The following is a 25,000-nucleotide window of genomic DNA, read 5'->3' on the forward strand; positions in this document are numbered from 1 at the left end:
CATAAGTGAGCCTGTGCCAGTTAACAGCCACTGCTGGTTTTGAAGGCGGTTTGAAATTGAACGAGTGACAGGTCGTAGCACCGATGAGAGAGCAAATGGGCTGCGCCTCCCGTGTCGTCTGATCGCAAAGTCGTTACTGATTGGAAGAGGACTGAAGCCATCACTGGCATATATGACTGGCCAAGTGAACGGTTCCCTCCCATAAGCAGCCCTCTGAGGGAAAGTGTCCCACACCCAGAGAGAGCTCTGCAGCATGCAGTAACGTAGTATATCAGCGTCAGAACTCTCATGGGTCTGGCGTCGAGACTTAGGTCTGAGTCAATGGTTGACCACGCCCATTTAGGAGACTTGCTGCTACCATTTGTTAGAATTAGCGGAGCCTGCGCTGACCCATCTATAGTAATATAACATCTGTGGCTTTATATCGGGCAGCTGTGAGTGTGTTGACCTGTACGACTGTGAATCAGAGAGTTGCTCAAATCATGAAATCAAAACAGCATGCAGGCAGTTTTACCTTTCCGTATGAGTACAAGTTGAAAGAATGCGGTCAGGACATATTAAGGAGACATAATGTTTACCACACTTGAGTGGAAACCAATTAATGAATTAGTCACTGCCAGAGGAAAAACACAGCTTGGCAAAAAAACAAACAAAAAAAACAGCAGTGATGAATGAAAGCATTTGTTGCACTCAACCACCTGTGATTTGATGGTAATTATGAAAGGAAAGGAAAGGAAATAGAAATAGGGATGGGCGAGGAGTTTTGGGCAGTAACTTAGTTACTGTAATTGTATTACTTTTCCCAAATAACTAGTAATTACATTTTATTGGGATGCTTGGAGAACCCTTGTCGACAGCCTTTACCCCAGGAGGCGTAATAGGCGTAAGTAATTGAAGAGAATACAATTTTGAAAAAGCCTTTTTTTTTTTTTTTTTTTACTAATCCATAAAAGTTACTAATCCAAGTAACTTCAAGTATTTCTCCAGCACTGGCACAGGGCTAAAACAAAGTGTGGAGATAGGTCTGGCTATGCTGACACAGGGCTAAAACAAAGTGTGGAGATAGGTCTGGCTATGCTGGCACAGGACTAAAACAAAGTGTGGAGATAGGTCTGGCTACACTGGCACAGGGCTAAAACAAAGTGTGGAGATAGGTCTGGCTACACTGGCACAGGGCTAAAACAAAGTGTGGAGATAGGTCTGGCACAGGGCTAACACAAAGTGTGGAGATAGGTCTGGCTACGCTGGCACAGAGCTAAAACAAAGTGTGGAGATAGGTCTGGCTACACTGGCACAGGGCTAAAACAAAGTGTGGAGATAGGTCTGGCTATGCTGGCACAGGGCTAAAACAAAGTGTGGAGATAGGTCTGGCTACGCTGGCACAGGGCTAAAACAAAGTGTGGAGATAGGTCTGGCTACGCTGGCACAGGACTAAAACAAAGTGTGGAGATAGGTCTGGCTACGCTGGCACAGGACTAAAACAAAGTGTGGAGATAGGTCTGGCTACGCTGGCACAGGGCTAAAACAAAGTGTGGAGATAGGTCTGGCTATGCTGGCACAAGGCTAAAACAAAGTGTGGAGATAGGTCTGGCTATGCTGGCACAGGACTAAAACAAAGTGTGGAGATAGGTCTGGCTATGCTGGCACAGGACTAAAACAAAGTGTGGACATAGGTCTGGCTACACTGGCACAGGACTAAAACAAAGTGTGGAGATAGGTCTGGCTATGCTGGCACAGGACTAAAACAAAGTGTGGACATAGGTCTGGCTACACTGGCACAGGACTAAAACAAAGTGTGGAGATAGGTCTGGCTATGCTGGCACAGGACTAAAACAAAGTGTGGAGATAGGTCTGGCTATGCTGGCACATGGCTAAAACAAAGTGTGGAGATAGGTCTGGCTATACTGGCACAGGGCTAAAACAAAGTGTGGAGATAGGTCTGGCTATGCTGGCACAGGGCTAAAACAAAGTGTGGAGATAGGTCTGGCTATGCTGGCACATGGCTAAAACAAAGTGTGGAGATAGGTCTGGCTATACTGGCACAGGGCTAAAACAAAGTGTGGAGATAGGTCTGGCTATACTGGCACAGGGCTAAAACAAAGTGTGGACATAGGTCTGGCTACACTGGCACAGGACTAAAACAAAGTGTGGACATAGGTCTGGCTATGCTGGCACAGGACTAAAACAAAGTGTGGAGATAGGTCTGGCTATACTGGCACAGGGCTAAAACAAAGTGTGGACATAGGTCTGGCTACACTGGCACAGGACTAAAACAAAGTGTGGACATAGGTCTGGCTATGCTGGCACAGGACTAAAACAAAGTGTGGAGATAGGTCTGGCTATGCTGGCACAGGGCTAAAACAAAGTGTGGAGATAGGTCTGGCTACACTGGCACAGGGCTAAAACAAAGTGTGGAGATAGGTCTGGCTATGCGAGACTACTGCGTTCCCAGAACGTGATTGTTGACTCCTCCTGTGAGGTTAATTATTCTTCCAATAAGTTGGATTCAGTTCTAAAAGGAGTTAGCAAAACAGGTTGTATGTCACTTTACGGAAGGGGGAGTAGCTAAAGTACTATATAGTAACGGGTAACGTAACTAATTACTTTTGATACCAAGTAATAAGTAAAGTAATTGTATTACTTTTTAAAAGAGTAATCTCTAATAAGTAATTACATTCCCTGAGCAACATGCCCAACACGGCATGAGTACTCGAGTACTGGATGTGGACGTCAGTATTCATCCAACGGATCAATGTATGATGAGTACTCACATTTTTTTAAGTTATTTTCTTTGGAAAGGACTGATAGCAAAAATGATAGATCGTACCATTATGTAATCTAACGTGACAAGCAGAATGGCCATTGTTGGCCAAATTACATAAATGTGAAAGCATTGGTAATAGATATTCTTACAGGCCTATTCAGTAGACTACGAAATTAACTGCTTCGCGTTAGCCAAACTTCGGTTCCGCATGTGTGTTTCCAGTCAGACATGGACCCCTACCTGCATTGTTGCATGGGGGGTAATTTCGGACCATATTCTTACGTTTGGGGGGGGGGGGGTGAGTACTCGATACTCTGTAATCATTTAATGCGAGTACTCTGGTATTGTAAAGACGTAAAATGCCCATCCCTATACAGGACAGGACCGCTTAGGACAGGTTACAGGACAGGTGACCCAGCGTGGAGGAAAGTGGGTGACCTAGTACACTCTCTGCCAGCCGCGGGTTTGAATCCACTGAGCAGCAGGCAGTGCAGGACGGGACAGAGGCTTGACAGACGTGGCTTTTGGGATTTTTTTCCGTCTGCTCCTCTGCTTGTGTTCCTACACCCTGTGAGTGCGGAGGGGGGGAAGTATGTCAGCGCGGGCTGGATTATCGCCATAATCCAGCGGATCATCCCGCAGCCCGCCACCCAGGACAGCCATCTTTAAATAGAAGGACCAGATGAGAGGTAGGGGATTGGGTCCCCGTGCAGACGAAAAGCAGGGGAGGAGGCTGAATCGGAGAGAGGGGCGGACGTGACGGGGAGCAGACGGAGAGAGAGAGAGGCAGAGAGAGAGAGAGAGAAAGAACGCGTGAAAGCGTGAGCGCATGAAAGGCAAAAACTAAGTGATGAGTAATGAGACAGAGAGGGCTTAAACCATTTGGACAGGTCGTAAAACACTTTAGAGTGTATTTCGGATGGCAAACCGTGGCTCACCTTAAGCCCGTGGCACACCGATCAAACATTCTATACAACAAACACGGGCAAGCGCAGATGTTTGCTTGGTGTGCCATGGCTGTCTGTCCTTGTCTGGAGATGTTTGCTCAGATTCCACATGTTCGTTCGTTCGGTTTGTCCGTGTTTATCAATCAACCAATCAACCTTAAGCCCATGGCACACCAATCAAACATTACAATGTTTGATTGCTCTGATGTTTGATTGATCCTGAGCGAAAGTCAAGGCTACGTTCACACTGCAAACCTTAGTGCTCAGTTCAGATTTTTTTTTTCTTTCAAATGTGGCCATATCAGATTCCCGTGTGAACTGGTCACAGTCCTGAATTGACCCACATCATGTCCCGCAAAATAACATTTAACAAAGATGTCACGCGCTGCACGCTGTCGTATAGAAGTAAACATGGAGGCCAATGAAGTCAGCGTTCACGGGTTCATTTAGACGTTGATGTGCAGCGGAAAACAACAAACTCACGAGCAGATTGAGAATGAGGACGAGGATGAGGAGAAAGAGACAAAAAAAAGGTGTGGACCGAAGGTGCAGACAGTCCAAACAGAACTGATTTCAGGAGCATTACTACTGCAGCGTATCCACCTTATTTTTGGCGGCCATTTTTGCCTGATCTGCTGATGGGTGCTTCTTCCGGTGTGATCCTCCCAGCCTTGTTGCTGACAGCTTGACACCCGTCTGGGCGAACGAAGCAAATCACTAATCAGGTCCAGCTTGGCAAAAATCTCGTCGATAAATATCCCTTTAAGAGCGCAGTGCATTCATGGGTAATCGCCTGCTGTGGCCAATATTAACCATTTCGAGTAACACTGTTTCCATACGGATCACCGGCGTTAGTTTGTTGTTTATAACGTGGCTATATTCATAACGTTTTCTATCTCGGATACGTTATTTCGAATCGCACATAGGTTACGCCAAACCCCACATAGGTTACGCCTCGAATCCCACATAAGTTACGCTAAAACGCACATACTTTACGCCTCGAATCGCACATAGGTTACGCTAAAACCACCACCGCAAAGCGTGTGGGTTTCAGGACGAAACAGACTCGAGCCACTAACGTCATCTTAAGAGCACAATATTCCTGGAATGCAAGTTTAACTAAACAGTTACATGTCCTCTGCATTCTACATAAAATTAAGATATTACGGGTTGTTTTATTTTGTATGTTACATACTTATTGACCAAGTTATGTTCAATTCAGCCAGGGTACAAGAGACTGAGTGTAGGCAGCCATCTTTTCAAATCAAGTAGAATACATTAGGAAATGGCAAGCTGCAGCAATAGTCACGTTAAACCGGACCTTGTACGCACAATTATTTTTTACAGTGGGGCATTCAAAAATAAGGTGGATAGGTCGTACACACTGCCAGGACGCTGGAGCGGTCTCCCAAGATCATGGCCAACCCCTCCCACCCAGGTCATAACCTCTTCTTCATAACCTCCAGACTGATGTCTGGTGGTACCAGAACCTCTCGTCCCAGCGATAATCAGGATAATGTCCCCCCCATCCCCACCCTGCACCCCATCATATGTCACTAAGGACTTTATACCTCCACCCTGCACCCCATCATATGTCACTAAGGTCTTTATACCTCCACCCTGCACCCCATCATATGTCACTAAGGTCTTTATACCTCCACCCTGCACCCCATCATATGTCACTAAGGTCTTTATACCTCCACCCTGCACCCCATCATATGTCACTAAGGTCTTTATACCTCCACCCTGCACCCCATCATATGTCACTAAGGTCTTTATACCTCCACCCTGCACCCCATCATATGTCACTAAGGACTTTATACCTCCACCCTGCACCCCATCATATGTCACTAAGGACTTTATACCTCCACCCTGCACCCCATCATATGTCACTAAGGACTTTATACCTCCACCCTGCACCCCATCATATGTCACTAATGTCTTTATACCTCCACCCTGCACCCCCATCATATGTCACTAAGGACTTTATACCTCCACCCTGCACCCCATCATATGTCACTAATGTCTTTATACCTCCACCCTGCACCCCATCATATGTCACTAAGGACTTTATACCTCCACCCTGCACCCCATCATATGTCACTAAGGACTTTATACCTCCACCCTGCACCCCATCATATGTCACTAAGGACTGTATACCCCCACCCTGCACCCCATCATATGTCACTAAGGACTTTATACCTCCACCCTGCACCCCATCATATGTCACTAAGGACTTTATACCTCCACCCTGCACCCCATCATATGTCACTAATGTCTTTATACCTCCACCCTGCACCCCATCATATGTCACTAAGGACTTTATACCTCCACCCTGCACCCCATCATATGTCACTAAGGACTTTATACCTCCACCCTGCACCCCATCATATGTCACTAAGGACTGTATACCCCCACCCTGCACCCCATCATATGTCACTAAGGACTTTATACCTCCACCCTGCACCCCATCATATGTCACTAAGGACTTTATACCCCCACCCTGCACCCCATCATATGTCACTAAGGACTTTATACCCCCACCCTGCACCCCATCATATGTCACTAAGGACTTTATACCTCCACCCTGCACCCCATCATATGTCACTAAGGACTTTATACCTCCACCCTGCACCCCCATCATATGTCACTAAGGACTTTATACCTCCACCCTGCACCCCCATCATATGTCACTAAGGACTTTATACCTCCACCCTGCACCCCCATCATATGTCACTAAGGACTTTATACCTCCACCCTGCACCCCCATCATATGTCACTAAGGACTTTATACCTCCACCCTGCACCCCATCATATGTCACTAAGGACTTTATACCTCCACCCTGCACCCCATCATATGTCACTAAGGACTTTATACCTCCACCCTGCACCCCATCATATGTCACTAAGGACTTTATACCTCCACCCTGCACCCCATCATATGTCACTAAGGACTTTATACCTCCACCCTGCACCCCATCATATGTCACTAAGGTCTTTATACCTCCACCCTGCACCCCCATCATATGTCACTAAGGACTTTATACCTCCACCCTGCACCCCATCATATGTCACTAAGGTCTTTATACCCCCACCCTGCACCCCCATCATATGTCACTAAGGACTTTATACCTCCACCCTGCACCCCATCATATGTCACTAAGGACTTTATACCACCACCCTGCACCCCATCATATGTCACTAAGGACTTTATACCTCCACCCTGCACCCCATCATATGTCACTAAGGACTTTATACCTCCACCCTGCACCCCATCATATGTCACTAAGGACTTTATACCCCCACCCTGCACCCCATCATATGTCACTAAGGACTTTATACCTCCACCCTGCACCCCATCATATGTCACTAAGGACTTTATACCCCCACCCTGCACCCCATCATATGTCACTAAGGACTTTATACCTCCACCCTGCACCCCATCATATGTCACTAAGGACTTTATACCTCCACCCTGCACCCCCATCATATGTCACTAAGGACTTTATACCCCCACCCTGCACCCCATCATATGTCACTAAGGACTTTATACCTCCACCCTGCACCCCATCATATGTCACTAAGGACTTTATACCTCCACCCTGCACCCCATCATATGTCACTAAGGACTTTATACCCCCACCCTGCACCCCATCATATGTCACTAAGGACTTTATACCTCCACCCTGCACCCCATCATATGTCACTAAGGACTTTATACCTCCACCCTGCACCCCATCATATGTCACTAAGGACTTTATACCCCCACCCTGCACCCCATCATATGTCACTAAGGACTTTATACCTCCACCCTGTACCCCATCATATGTCACTAAGGACTTTATACCTCCACCCTGCACCCCATCATATGTCACTAAGGACTTTATACCTCCACCCTGCACCCCCATCATATGTCACTAAGGACTTTATACCTCCACCCTGCACCCCCATCATATGTCACTAAGGACTTTATACCCCCACCCTGCACCCCATCATATGTCACTAAGGACTTTATACCTCCACCCTGTACCCCATCATATGTCACTAAGGACTTTATACCTCCACCCTGCACCCCATCATATGTCACTAAGGACTTTATACCTCCACCCTGCACCCCCATCATATGTCACTAATGTCTTTATACCTCCACCCTGCACCCCCATCATATGTCACTAAGGACTTTATACCTCCACCCTGCACCCCATCATATGTCACTAAGGACTTTATACCTCCACCCTGCACCCCATCATATGTCACTAAGGGCTTTATACCCCCACCCTGCACCCCATCATATGTCACTAAGGACTTTATACCTCCACCCTGCACCCCATCATATGTCACTAAGGACTTTATACCTCCACCCTGCACCCCATCATATGTCACTAAGGGCTTTATACCCCCACCCTGCACCCCATCATATGTCACTAAGGACTTTATACCTCCACCCTGTACCCCATCATATGTCACTAAGGACTTTATACCTCCACCCTGCACCCCATCATATGTCACTAAGGACTTTATACCTCCACCCTGCACCCCCATCATATGTCACTAAGGACTTTATACCCCCACCCTGCACCCCATCATATGTCACTAAGGACTTTATACCTCCACCCTGCACCCCATCATATGTCACTAAGGACTTTATACCTCCACCCTGCACCCCATCATATGTCACTAATGTCTTTATACCTCCACCCTGCACCCCCATCATATGTCACTAAGGACTTTATACCTCCACCCTGTACCCCCATCATATGTCACTAAGGACTTTATACCTCCACCCTGCACCCCATCATATGTCACTAAGGACTTTATACCTCCACCCTGCACCCCCATCATATGTCACTAAGGACTTTATACCTCCACCCTGCACCCCATCATATGTCACTAAGGACTTTATACCTCCACCCTGCACCCCAATCATATGTCACTAAGGACTTTATACCTCCACCCTGCACCCCATCATATGTCACTAAGGACTTTATACCTCCACCCTGTACCCCATCATATGTCACTAAGGACTTTATACCCCCACCCTGCACCCCATCATATGTCACTAAGGACTTTATACCCCCACCCTGCACCCCATCATATGTCACTAAGGACTTTATACCCCCACCCTGCACCCCATCATATGTCACTAAGGACTTTATACCTCCACCCTGCACCCCATCATATGTCACTAAGGACTTTATACCTCCACCCTGCACCCCATCATATGTCACTAAGGTCTTTATACCTCCACCCTGCACCCCCATCATATGTCACTAATGTCTTTATACCTCCACCCTGCACCCCCATCATATGTCACTAAGGACTTTATACCTCCACCCTGCACCCCATCATATGTCACTAAGGACTTTATACCTCCACCCTGCACCCCATCATATGTCACTAAGGACTTTATACCCCTCCACCCTGCACCCCATCATATGTCACTAATGTCTTTATACCTCCACCCTGCACCCCCATCATATGTCACTAATGTCTTTATACCTCCACCCTGCACCCCCATCATATGTCACTAAGGACTTTATACCCCCACCCTGCACCCCATCATATGTCACTAAGGACTTTATACCCCTACCCTGCACCCCATCATATGTCACTAAGGACTTTATACCCCCACCCTGCACCCCATCATATGTCACTAAGGACTTTATACCTCCACCCTGCACCCCATCATATGTCACTAAGGACTTTATACCCCTCCACCCTGCACCCCATCATATGTCACTAATGTCTTTATACCTCCACCCTGCACCCCCATCATATGTCACTAATGTCTTTATACCTCCACCCTGCACCCCCATCATATGTCACTAAGGACTTTATACCCCCACCCTGCACCCCATCATATGTCACTAAGGACTTTATACCTCCACCCTGCACCCCATCATATGTCACTAAGGACTTTATACCTCCACCCTGCACCCCATCATATGTCACTAAGGACTTTATACCCCCACCCTGCACCCCCATCATATGTCACTAATGTCTTTATACCTCCACCCTGCACCCCCATCATATGTCACTAATGTCTTTATACCTCCACCCTGCACCCCCATCATATGTCACTAATGTCTTTATACCTCCACCCTGCACCCCCATCATATGTCACTAATGTCTTTATACCTCCACCCTGCACCCCATCATATGTCACTAATGTCTTTATACCTCCACCCTGCACCCCCATCATATGTCACTAAGGACTTTATACCTCCACCCTGTACCCCCATCATATGTCACTAAGGACTTTATACCTCCACCCTGCACCCCATCATATGTCACTAAGGACTGTATACCCCCACCCTGCACCCCATCATATGTCACTAAGGACTTTATACCTCCACCCTGCACCCCATCATATGTCACTAAGGACTTTATACCTCCACCCTGCACCCCATCATATGTCACTAAGGGCTTTATACCCCCACCCTGCACCCCATCATATGTCACTAAGGACTTTATACCTCCACCCTGCACCCCATCATATGTCACTAAGGACTTTATACCTCCACCCTGCACCCCATCATATGTCACTAAGGACTTTATACCTCCACCCTGCACCCCATCATATGTCACTAAGGACTTTATACCTCCACCCTGCACCCCATCATATGTCACTAAGGACTTTATACCTCCACCCTGCACCCCATCATATGTCACTAAGGTCTTTATACCTCCACCCTGCACCCCCATCATATGTCACTAAGGACTTTATACCTCCACCCTGCACCCCATCATATGTCACTAAGGTCTTTATACCCCCACCCTGCACCCCCATCATATGTCACTAAGGACTTTATACCTCCACCCTGCACCCCATCATATGTCACTAAGGACTTTATACCACCACCCTGCACCCCATCATATGTCACTAAGGACTTTATACCTCCACCCTGCACCCCATCATATGTCACTAAGGACTTTATACCTCCACCCTGCACCCCATCATATGTCACTAAGGACTTTATACCCCCACCCTGCACCCCATCATATGTCACTAAGGACTTTATACCTCCACCCTGCACCCCATCATATGTCACTAAGGACTTTATACCCCCACCCTGCACCCCATCATATGTCACTAAGGACTTTATACCTCCACCCTGCACCCCATCATATGTCACTAAGGACTTTATACCTCCACCCTGCACCCCCATCATATGTCACTAAGGACTTTATACCCCCACCCTGCACCCCATCATATGTCACTAAGGACTTTATACCTCCACCCTGCACCCCATCATATGTCACTAAGGACTTTATACCTCCACCCTGCACCCCATCATATGTCACTAAGGACTTTATACCCCCACCCTGCACCCCATCATATGTCACTAAGGACTTTATACCTCCACCCTGCACCCCATCATATGTCACTAAGGACTTTATACCTCCACCCTGCACCCCATCATATGTCACTAAGGACTTTATACCCCCACCCTGCACCCCATCATATGTCACTAAGGACTTTATACCTCCACCCTGTACCCCATCATATGTCACTAAGGACTTTATACCTCCACCCTGCACCCCATCATATGTCACTAAGGACTTTATACCTCCACCCTGCACCCCCATCATATGTCACTAAGGACTTTATACCTCCACCCTGCACCCCCATCATATGTCACTAAGGACTTTATACCCCCACCCTGCACCCCATCATATGTCACTAAGGACTTTATACCTCCACCCTGTACCCCATCATATGTCACTAAGGACTTTATACCTCCACCCTGCACCCCATCATATGTCACTAAGGACTTTATACCTCCACCCTGCACCCCCATCATATGTCACTAATGTCTTTATACCTCCACCCTGCACCCCCATCATATGTCACTAAGGACTTTATACCTCCACCCTGCACCCCATCATATGTCACTAAGGACTTTATACCTCCACCCTGCACCCCATCATATGTCACTAAGGGCTTTATACCCCCACCCTGCACCCCATCATATGTCACTAAGGACTTTATACCTCCACCCTGCACCCCATCATATGTCACTAAGGACTTTATACCTCCACCCTGCACCCCATCATATGTCACTAAGGGCTTTATACCCCCACCCTGCACCCCATCATATGTCACTAAGGACTTTATACCTCCACCCTGTACCCCATCATATGTCACTAAGGACTTTATACCTCCACCCTGCACCCCATCATATGTCACTAAGGACTTTATACCTCCACCCTGCACCCCCATCATATGTCACTAAGGACTTTATACCCCCACCCTGCACCCCATCATATGTCACTAAGGACTTTATACCTCCACCCTGCACCCCATCATATGTCACTAAGGACTTTATACCTCCACCCTGCACCCCATCATATGTCACTAATGTCTTTATACCTCCACCCTGCACCCCCATCATATGTCACTAAGGACTTTATACCTCCACCCTGTACCCCCATCATATGTCACTAAGGACTTTATACCTCCACCCTGCACCCCATCATATGTCACTAAGGACTTTATACCTCCACCCTGCACCCCCATCATATGTCACTAAGGACTTTATACCTCCACCCTGCACCCCATCATATGTCACTAAGGACTTTATACCTCCACCCTGCACCCCAATCATATGTCACTAAGGACTTTATACCTCCACCCTGCACCCCATCATATGTCACTAAGGACTTTATACCTCCACCCTGTACCCCATCATATGTCACTAAGGACTTTATACCCCCACCCTGCACCCCATCATATGTCACTAAGGACTTTATACCCCCACCCTGCACCCCATCATATGTCACTAAGGACTTTATACCCCCACCCTGCACCCCATCATATGTCACTAAGGACTTTATACCTCCACCCTGCACCCCATCATATGTCACTAAGGACTTTATACCTCCACCCTGCACCCCATCATATGTCACTAAGGTCTTTATACCTCCACCCTGCACCCCCATCATATGTCACTAATGTCTTTATACCTCCACCCTGCACCCCCATCATATGTCACTAAGGACTTTATACCTCCACCCTGCACCCCATCATATGTCACTAAGGACTTTATACCTCCACCCTGCACCCCATCATATGTCACTAAGGACTTTATACCCCTCCACCCTGCACCCCATCATATGTCACTAATGTCTTTATACCTCCACCCTGCACCCCCATCATATGTCACTAATGTCTTTATACCTCCACCCTGCACCCCCATCATATGTCACTAAGGACTTTATACCCCCACCCTGCACCCCATCATATGTCACTAAGGACTTTATACCCCCACCCTGCACCCCATCATATGTCACTAAGGACTTTATACCCCCACCCTGCACCCCATCATATGTCACTAAGGACTTTATACCTCCACCCTGCACCCCATCATATGTCACTAAGGACTTTATACCCCTCCACCCTGCACCCCATCATATGTCACTAATGTCTTTATACCTCCACCCTGCACCCCCATCATATGTCACTAATGTCTTTATACCTCCACCCTGCACCCCCATCATATGTCACTAAGGACTTTATACCCCCACCCTGCACCCCATCATATGTCACTAAGGACTTTATACCTCCACCCTGCACCCCATCATATGTCACTAAGGACTTTATACCTCCACCCTGCACCCCATCATATGTCACTAAGGACTTTATACCCCCACCCTGCACCCCCATCATATGTCACTAATGTCTTTATACCTCCACCCTGCACCCCCATCATATGTCACTAATGTCTTTATACCTCCACCCTGCACCCCCATCATATGTCACTAATGTCTTTATACCTCCACCCTGCACCCCCATCATATGTCACTAATGTCTTTATACCTCCACCCTGCACCCCATCATATGTCACTAATGTCTTTATACCTCCACCCTGCACCCCCATCATATGTCACTAAGGACTTTATACCTCCACCCTGTACCCCCATCATATGTCACTAAGGACTTTATACCTCCACCCTGCACCCCATCATATGTCACTAAGGACTGTATACCCCCACCCTGCACCCCATCATATGTCACTAAGGACTTTATACCTCCACCCTGCACCCCATCATATGTCACTAAGGACTTTATACCTCCACCCTGCACCCCATCATATGTCACTAAGGGCTTTATACCCCCACCCTGCACCCCATCATATGTCACTAAGGACTTTATACCTCCACCCTGCACCCCATCATATGTCACTAAGGACTTTATACCTCCACCCTGCACCCCATCATATGTCACTAAGGACTTTATACCTCCACCCTGTACCCCATCATATGTCACTAAGGACTTTATACCCCCACCCTGCACCCCATCATATGTCACTAAGGACTTTATACCCCCACCCTGCACCCCATCATATGTCACTAAGGACTTTATACCCCCACCCTGCACCCCATCATATGTCACTAAGGACTTTATACCTCCACCCTGCACCCCATCATATGTCACTAAGGACTTTATACCCCTCCACCCTGCACCCCATCATATGTCACTAAGGACTTTATACCCCCACCCTGCACCCCATCATATGTCACTAAGGACTTTATACCTCCACCCTGCACCCCACCATATGTCACTAAGGACTTTATACCTCCACCCTGCACCCCAACATATGTCACTAAGGACTTTATACCTCCACCCTGCACCCCATCATATGTCACTAAGGACTTTATACCTCCACCCTGCACCCCATCATATGTCACTAAGGACTTTATACCTCCACCCTGCACCCCATCATATGTCACTAAGGACTTTATACCCCTCCACCCTGCACCCCATCATATGTCACTAAGGACTTTATACCCCCACCCTGCACCCCATCATATGTCACTAAGGACTTTATACCCCCACCCTGCACCCCATCATATGTCACTAAGGACTTTATACTCCCACCCTGCACCCCATCATATGTCACTAAGGACTGTATACCCCCACCCTGCACCCCATCATATGTCACTAATGTCTTTATACCTCCACCCTGCACCCCCATCATATGTCACTAATGTCTTTATACCTCCACCCTGCACCCCCATCATATGTCACTAATGTCTTTATACCTCCACCCTGCACCCCATCATATGTCACTAATGTCTTTATACCTCCACCCTGCACCCCCATCATATGTCACTAAGGACTTTATACCTCCACCCTGTACCCCCATCATATGTCACTAAGGACTTTATACCTCCACCCTGCACCCCATCATATGTCACTAAGGACTGTATACCCCCACCCTGCACCCCATCATATGTCACTAAGGACTTTATACCTCCACCCTGCACCCCATCATATGTCACTAAGGACTTTATACCTCCACCCTGCACCCCATCATATGTCACTAAGGGCTTTATACCCCCACCCTGCACCCCATCATATGTCACTAAGGACTTTATACCTCCACCCTGCACCCCATCATATGTCACTAAGGACTTTATACCTCCACCCTGCACCCCATCATATGTCACTAAGGACTTTATACCTCCACCCTGTACCCCATCATATGTCACTAAGGACTTTATACCCCCACCCTGCACCCCATCATATGTCACTAAGGACTTTATACCCCCACCCTGCACCCCATCATATGTCACTAAGGACTTTATACCCCCACCCTGCACCCCATCATATGTCACTAAGGACTTTATACCTCCACCCTGCACCCCATCATATGTCACTAAGGACTTTATACCCCTCCACCCTGCACCCCATCATATGTCACTAAGGACTTTATACCCCCACCCTGCACCCCATCATATGTCACTAAGGACTTTATACCTCCACCCTGCACCCCACCATATGTCACTAAGGACTTTATACCTCCACCCTGCACCCCAACATATGTCACTAAGGACTTTATACCTCCACCCTGCACCCCATCATATGTCACTAAGGACTTTATACCTCCACCCTGCACCCCATCATATGTCACTAAGGACTTTATACCTCCACCCTGCACCCCATCATATGTCACTAAGGACTTTATACCCCTCCACCCTGCACCCCATCATATGTCACTAAGGACTTTATACCCCCACCCTGCACCCCATCATATGTCACTAAGGACTTTATACCCCCACCCTGCACCCCATCATATGTCACTAAGGACTTTATACTCCCACCCTGCACCCCATCATATGTCACTAAGGACTTTATACCTCCACCCTGCACCCCATCATATGTCACTAAGGACTTTATACCCCCACCCTGCACCCCATCATATGTCACTAAGGACTTTATACTCCCACCCTGCACCCCATCATATGTCACTAAGGACTTTATACCCCCACCCTGCACCCCATCATATGTCACTAAGGACTTTATACCTCCACCCTGCACCCCATCATATGTCACTAAGGACTTTATACCTCCACCCTGCACCCCATCATATGTCACTAAGGACTTTATACCTCCACCCTGCACCCCATCATATGTCACTAAGGACTTTATACCTCCACCCTGCACCCCATCATATGTCACTAAGGACTTTATACTCCCACCCTGCACCCCATCATATGTCACTAAGGACTTTATACCCCCACCCTGCACCCCATCATATGTCACTAAGGACTTTATACCTCCACCCTGCACCCCATCATATGTCACTAAGGACTTTATACCTCCACCCTGCACCCCATCATATGTCACTAAGGACTTTATACCCCCACCCTGCACCCCATCATATGTCACTAAGGACTTTATACCCCCACCCTGCACCCCATCATATGTCACTAAGGACTTTATACCCCCACCCTGCACCCCATCATATGTCACTAATGTCTTTATACCCCCACCCTGCACCCCATCATATGTCACTAATGTCTTTATACCCCCACCCTGCACCCCATCATATGTCACTAAGGACTTTATACCTCCACCCTGTACCCCATCATATGTCACTAAGGACTTTATACCCCCACCCTGCACCCCATCATATGTCACTAAGGACTTTATACCCGCACCCTGCACCCCATCATATGTCACTAAGGACTTTATACCCCCACCCTGCACCCCATCATATGTCACTAAGGACTTTATACCTCCACCCTGCACCCCATCATATGTCACTAAGGACTTTATACCCCCACCCTGCACCCCATCATATGTCACTAAGGACTTTATACCCCCACCCTGCACCCCCATCATATGTCACTAAGGACTTTATACCTCCACCCTGTACCCCCATCATATGTCACTAAGGACTTTATACCTCCACCCTGCACCCCATCATATGTCACTAAGGACTTTATACCCCCACCCTGCACCCCATCATATGTCACTAAGGACTTTATACCTCCACCCTGCACCCCCATCATATGTCACTAAGGACTTTATACCCCTCCACCCTGCACCCCATCATATGTCACTAAGGACTTTATACCCCCACCCTGCACCCCATCATATGTCACTAAGGACTTTATACCTCCACCCTGCACCCCCATCATATGTCACTAAGGACTTTATACCCCCACCCTGCACCCCCATCATATGTCACTAAGGACTTTATACCCCCACCCTGCACCCCCATCATATGTCACTAAGGACTTTATACCTCCACCCTGCACCCCATCATATGTCACTAAGGACTTTATACCTCCACCCTGCACCCCATCATATGTCACTAAGGACTTTATACCTCCACCCTGCACCCCATCATATGTCACTAAGGACTTTATACCTCCACCCTGCACCCCATCATATGTCACTAAGGACTTTATACCTCCACCCTGCACCCTATCATATGTCACTAAGGACTTTATACCCCCACCCTGCACCCCATCATATGTCACTAAGGACTTTATACCTCCACCCTGCACCCCATCATATGTCACTAAGGACTTTATACCCCTCCACCCTGCACCCCATCATATGTCACTAAGGACTTTATACCCCCACCCTGCACCCCATCATATGTCACTAAGGACTTTATACCTCCACCCTGCACCCCATCATATGTCACTAAGGACTTTATACCCCTCCACCCTGCACCCCATCATATGTCACTAAGGACTTTATACCCCCACCCTGCACCCCATCATATGTCACTAAGGACTTTATACCTCCACCCTGCACCCCATCATATGTCACTAAGGACTTTATACCCCCACCCTGCACCCCATCATATGTCACTAAGGACTTTATACCCCCACCCTGCACCCCATCATATGTCACTAAGGACTTTATACCCCCACCCTGCACCCCATCATATGTCACTAAGGACTTTATACCCCCACCCTGCACCCCATCATATGTCACTAAGGACTTTATACCTCCACCCTGCACCCCATCATATGTCACTAAGGACTTTATACCCCCACCCTGCACCCCATCATATGTCACTAAGGACTTTATACCTCCACCCTGCACCCCATCATATGTCACTAAGGACTTTATACCCCCACCCTGCACCCCATCATATGTCACTAAGGACTTTATACCTCCACCCTGTACCCCATCATATGTCACTAAGGACTTTATACCCCCACCCTGCACCCCACCATATGTCACTAAGGACTTTATACCCCCACCCTGCACCCCCATCATATGTCACTAAGGACTTTATACCCCCACCCTGCACCCCATCATATGTCACTAAGGACTTTATACCCCCACCCTGTACCCCATCATATGTCACTAAGGACTTTATACCTCCACCCTGCACCCCATCATATGTCACTAAGGACTTTATACCTCCACCCTGCACCCCATCATATGTCACTAAGGACTTTATACCCCTCCACCCTGTACCCCATCATATGTCACTAAGGACTTTATACCTCCACCCTGTACCCCCATCATATGTCACTAAGGACTTTATACCCCCACCCTGCACCCCATCATATGTCACTAAGGACTTTATACCTCCACCCTGCACCCCCATCATATGTCACTAAGGACTTTATACCCCCACCCTGCACCCCATCATATGTCACTAAGGACTTTATACCCCCACCCTGCACCCCATCATATGTCACTAAGGACTTTATACCTCCACCCTGCACCCCATCATATGTCACTAAGGACTTTATACCTCCACCCTGCACCCCATCATATGTCACTAAGGACTTTATACCTCCACCCTGCACCCCATCATATGTCACTAAGGACTTTATACCTCCACCCTGCACCCCATCATATGTCACTAAGGACTTTATACCCCCACCCTGCACCCCATCATATGTCACTAAGGACTTTATACCTCCACCCTGCACCCCATCATATGTCACTAAGGACTTTATACCTCCACCCTGCACCCCATCATATGTCACTAAGGACTTTATACCTCCACCCTGCACCCCATCATATGTCACTAAGGACTTTATACCTCCACCCTGCACCCCATCATATGTCACTAATGACTTTATACCTCCACCCTGCACCCCCATCATATGTCACTAAGGACTTTATACCTCCACCCTGCACCCCATCATATGTCACTAAGGACTTTATACCTCCACCCTGCACCCCCATCATATGTCACTAAGGACTTTATACCTCCACCCTGCACCCCATCATATGTCACTAAGGACTTTATACCTCCACCCTGCACCCCATCATATGTCACTAAGGACTTTATACCTCCACCCTGCACCCCCATCATATGTCACTAAGGTCTTTATACCCCCACCCTGCACCCCCATCATATGTCACTAAGGACTTTATACCCCCACCCTGCACCCCATCATATGTCACTAAGGACTTTATACCTCCACCCTGCACCCCATCATATGTCACTAAGGACTTTATACCCCCACCCTGCACCCCAATCATATGTCACTAAGGTCTTTATACCCCCACCCTGCATCCCCATCATATGTCACTAAGGACTTTATACCTCCACCCTGCACCCCATCATATGTCACTAAGGACTTTATACCTCCACCCTGCACCCCATCATATGTCACTAAGGACTTTATACCTCCACCCTGCACCCCCATCATATGTCACTAATGTCTTTATACCCCCACCCTGCACCCCATCATATGTCACTAAGGACTTTATACCTCCACCCTGCACCCCATCATATGTCACTAAGGACTTTATACCTCCACCCTGCACCCCATCATATGTCACTAAGGACTTTATACCCCCACCCTGCACCCCAATCATATGTCACTAAGGACTTTATACCCCCACCCTGCACCCCCATCATATGTCACTAAGGACTTTATACCTCCACCCTGCACCCCATCATATGTCACTAAGGACTTTATACCCCCACCCTGCACCCCATCATATGTCACTAATGTCTTTATACCTCCACCCTGCACCCCATCATATGTCACTAAGGACTTTATACCTCCACCCTGCACCCCAATCATATGTCACTAAGGACTTTATTTTGTGCACCTTTTAATCCCTTATTGTTTTTCAGCATTGCTTCGTCTTCTACCATTGATGTGACCGCTGCATACTTGCACTAAGTCAGATTCCTCGTTTGTAATCTGATTACTTACTGTGGCTATTAAAGTCAATTTTGAATCTTGAATGTTCATGTTCTTTACGGGTATGAACACCAGAGAAGAAGAGACAGACAAGTTAGAGCCTGGAAGCAACATATCGTCGGGCGGAAACCTTGTATCTCCAAATTTGGCCATTTTTTCGTTTTATTTCGTGAATTATATCCAAAAAATAACCAGTGGAAGTTTCAGGTACTTTGAACCAGCGAAAGATGTTATATTACTGGTTATTAATGTTGTTATTACTATTACACTATGGTCAAATGTAATGATGAATGAATTAATAAATTAATGTTTTTTCTTCCTTGTGGAAAATCGCTTTTTTTTTTTAATATCCAAGGTTTCCGCCCGACAACAACGAACTCTGTCCAGTCCAATCCTGTAGTTTAGAGCCGCAGCACCGTCCAATTGGTGAGTCTATGCAGTACAAGCTGCTTGTGAGTCATGTGACTTTTCTTTACGAGCACCTGGTGGTTGGCTTGTCATTGGGCAGGCGGAACCTAAACAAACCAAATACAGCATTTGACTAAACGCTTCCACTATGCATCGGACCAGCGATAGTTTACCTCCATGGTGGTGCGGTTGCATCGGTGTGTGTTGGCAAACCAACCATCGCCGGTTGAACACTGGTTCAGGTCAAAGCCCTGGATGTTGACATCCACGCGGATCACACCCCTGGTACAGGAACAGAGAGAGAGAGAGAGAGAGAGAGAGAGAGACAGAGACATTACATTACATTACATCATTTGGCAGACGCTTTTATCCAAAGCGACTTACAATAACACATTTTTTGTCAGCAATAGAACAATCAACTATGGAGCACAGTCTGTGACAACTACAACTACTACAACTACTACTACAACTACAACGACAACTACAACAGAGAGAGAGAGAGAGAGAGAGAGAGAGAGAGAGTGCTATGGTCATGCCAGTAAAGTGTATTTGAATTGGATTGAATTGAATTAAATTGAATTGAATTGAATTGAATTGAATTGAATTGAATTGAATTGAATTGAGAGATGTGTTCTCTCAACCTTTTTCACATCAAGGACCCGTTATTTAGTTAGTCCACATATAGGGCCTCAGACCCCCATTTGATGATTTGATTTTGTCTGTCGGCCCAAAGAACATGCTTTATTGTTAGATCTGATTTTGTCCACATTGTATTGTAGGTGGACAGAAAACAGTGAGGCTACGATGAAAACACCCCTTCTTCTACATTCTCTGTTTTCGCTTCTTGTCAATTAAACAATGGTTTAACAACTGATCAATTTGCTGGGGACCCCCTGGAACCTCCTCAAAGACCCCCGGGTGGTCCCCAGACCCCAGGTTGAGAAGTGTCTTCTCTTTATAATGTCAGATTGAATCCAACTCTTTAAGTGTATTATCTTTCTAATCTCAGATCTTTAAGTGTCTTCCCTTTCTAATCTCAGATTTAATCCAACTCATTAAGTGTCTTCTCTTTCTAATCTCAGATTTAATCCAACTCTTTAAGTGTCTTCTCTTTCTAATCTCAGATTTAATCCAACTCTTTAAGTGTCTTCTCTTTCTAATCTCAGATTTAATCCAACTCTTTAAGTGTATTATCTTTCTAATGTCAGATTTAATACAACTCTTTAAGTGTCTTCTCTTTCTAATCTCAGATTTAATACAACTCTTTAAGTGTCTTCTCTTTCTAATCTCAGATTTAATCCATGTCTTTAAGTATATTCTATTTCTAATCTCAGATCTTTAAGTGGCTTCCCTTTCTAATCTCAGATTTAATCCAACTCTTTATGTGTATTCTCTTTCTAATGTCAGATTTAATCCAACTCTTTATGTGTATTATCTTTCTAATGTCAGATTTAATCCAGCTCTTTATGTGTCTTTTCTTTCTAATCTCAGATTTAATACAACTCTTTAAGTGTCTTCTCTTTCTAATCTCAGATTTAATCCATGTCTTTAAGTGTATTCTATTTCTAATCTCAGATCTTTAAGTGGCTTCCCTTTCTAATCTCAGATTTAATCCAACTCTTTATGTGTGTTATCTTTCTAATCTCAGATTTAATCCATGTCTTTAAACGTATTATCTTTCTAATGTCAGATTTAATCCAACTCTTTAAGTGTCTTCCCTTTCTAATCTCAGATTGAATCCATCTCTTTAAGTGTATTCCCTTTCTAATCTCATATTTAATCCATCTCTTTAAGTGTATTCTCTTTCTAATCTCAGATTTAATACATATCTTTAAGTGTATTCTCTTTCTAAAGTCAGATTTGATCCATCTATTTAAGTGTCTTCTCTTTCTAATCTCAGATTTAATCCATCTATTTAAGTGTCTTCTCTTTCTAATCTCAGATTTAATCCATCTATTTAAGTGTCTTGTCTTTCTAATGTCAGATTTAATCCATCTCTTTAGGTGTCTTCTCTTTCTAATCTTATATTTAATCCATCTCTTTAAAGGACGGCTTTCCCGTGGGGAATATGAATATATATAAAATCTCACGCCCCTAAGGTTTTCGAATCCGTTGAAATTTTTGAAATTGGTTGTTCACAGCCATAGCTATCAACTAAAATCCACTCTGTGTGGGGGGGGTGGTGGTGGAGGGGAGGGGCGGGTGCGGGGACCCGAAATCCTACACTTCCCACAATGCACTGGGCTCGCGTGGCCTTCGAGTCCACGCCCACCCCTCAGGCATTTGGCTGATATCAAACTCCAGTAGGTGGCGGTAATGCACATATATGCTTGCCAACCGCCATAAAAGTCAAAGAAGAAGAAGAAGAAGAAGGCTTCGACATAAAAACATTTAGTAGAACAAGAAAATAAAAATAAAAAATTGCCTCCAAATTGCACCAAATTTAAACGCTATTATATGTCGGGAGATGTCTTCATAAAAAAAAATTAATGCATTTTAAGGCATTTTCCTAGGAGTTACGCGCATCTGATGTTGTAACTATTTCATGTAAAAATGTGTAAAAACGGGTACATTGCTCAGCGTTGATTTCCTTACTTCAACGCACCTTCTACTAGATGTAAAATTTGACGAGCTTTCCAATGCCGCCAGTCCCGTGTCTGTACGTGCTTCCGTTCCCGAGATATGGTCTCTTTGCAAGGAGCTATGGAAAGCTAACATTAGCTACCGTAGGCTAGGCGGTGGAAAAAGATGGCTGCCTTTTGTTTTTCTTCAAGACCTCTGAAGGGGCGTGGAGGACCTCTAGAGGCGGGACCATGGCGGCACAGGCCGGCCCACAAGTAGTGTAGTTCATAGGTGCTCGACTTCCGCAAGGCTGGACTTGACGCCCAACGCGTTTTACGTCAGAGCGTCATGAAAATAATGTGAGAGATGGTTGATAGGTCAGGCTGTGAACAACCAATTTCAAAAATTTCAACGGATTCGAAAACCTTAGGGGCGTGAGATTTAATATATATTCATATTCCCCACGGGAAAGCCGTCCTTTAAGTGTATTCTCTTTCTAATCTTACATTTAATCCATCTCTTTAGGTGTCTTCTCTTTCTAATCTTAGATTTAATACATATCTTTAAGTGTATTCTCTTTCTAATCTCAGATTTAATCCATCTCTTTAAGTGTCTTCTCTTTCTAATGTCAGATTTAATCCACCTCTTTCAATGTATTCTCTTTCTAATCTCAGATTTTATCCATCTCTTTAAGTGTCTTCCCTTTCTAATCTCAGATTTAATCCAACTCTTTAAGTGTCTTCTCTTTCTAATCTCAGATTTAATACATAACTTTAAGTGTATGCTCTTTCTAATCTCAGATTTAATCCATCTCTTTAAGTGTCTTCTCTTTCTAATCTCAGATTTAATTCAACTCTGTTGATCACATTTCTCGTTCCAAACATTTATCAGAGCATCCCCAAAAGGTCACCGGGGCCTGCAGGAGGGATATCACTGCTGTCAGCTCTAAACTCTCATTTAGACAAGAGAAGATGAACCTGATCTGTATTTTGAAATGTGACCCTGGCCTTTTGAATGGCTTCATGGGATCTTAAAGGACTATGGAAACCTTCACTTCAAGTACAAACAGTCAAATCAACCAGTGGAGTTAAAGAATGATTCATATATGCTGTACAGTCTGATAGCGCCCTGCTGTCATACATGCAACAGAATCAAGAGCAGACATGTTTTCCATGGTCCTTACCTGAACCCTTGGGTTTTTATACTGTCAATTCAGGCCCGGGGAACTTTACACCTGTCTGCCTGTGTGTGTGTGTGTGTGTGTGTGTGTGTGTGTGTGTGTGTGTGTGTGTGTGTGCGTGTATGTGCGTGCGTGCATGTGTGTGTGTGTGTGTGTGTGTGTGACAGTATCGATGTCGATGTTGAAGAGATGAACTAGAGTATGTGTCTTATGTCTCAATATGTTCTAATAGATGTCTAGTGTGTGTCTGCATTTGTCATTTGTGTAGTCTGTGTGCACATGTGTGTTTGTGTGTGTGCACACGCGTGTTTGTGTGTGTGCATATGTGTGTGTGGTGTGTGTGTGTCTGTGTGTGTCTCTGTGTGTGTGCGTGCGTGCGTGCGTGCGCACGTGTGTGTGTGTGTGTGTGTGTGTGTGTGTGCGTGCGTGCGTGCGCACGTGTGTGTGTGTGTGTGTGTGTGTGTGTGTGCACGCACACACGGATGTGTGTGTGGGGGCCCTCACCTGAACTCGGGTGTGAGGTCGGGCTTGAGGCCGTAGAAGGGCGTGGACAGTGTGAGCATCCAGCCGGGCAGGAAGCGTGCGTCCTGACATTCCAGGAAGGGGGCGTCGGCCCAGTGCACGCCACTGCGGTCGGTCACATAGCTGTCGCCCTGCCTCCACTTGGGCGTGTCCAGGGTGCTGAGGTCGTTGAGGAGCACCCGTTTG

The 25,000-nt window shown here is 46.3% G+C and overlaps 1 protein-coding gene across 1 annotated transcript in view; it reads right to left on the reverse strand.

The window, feature by feature from the left end:
* Window positions 1-25,000, reverse strand: part of gpr179 (G protein-coupled receptor 179) — a gene marked incomplete at both ends in the record, with an annotated part of 60,725 nt that overhangs the window by 34,010 nt on the left and 1,715 nt on the right. Inside the window, 2 exons of the mRNA XM_083635989.1 lie at window positions 20,724-20,832; window positions 24,797-25,000. The exon at window positions 24,797-25,000 is cut by the window's right edge and continues 317 nt beyond it. Coding sequence (XP_083492115.1) covers window positions 20,724-20,832; window positions 24,797-25,000 — 313 coding nt within the window. The remainder of the gene's footprint in view (window positions 1-20,723; window positions 20,833-24,796) is intronic.

The sequence above is a fragment of the Poromitra crassiceps genome, assembly GCF_964638095.1.
Source record: "Poromitra crassiceps genome assembly, chromosome: 4".
NCBI lineage: Eukaryota > Metazoa > Chordata > Actinopteri > Beryciformes > Melamphaidae > Poromitra > Poromitra crassiceps.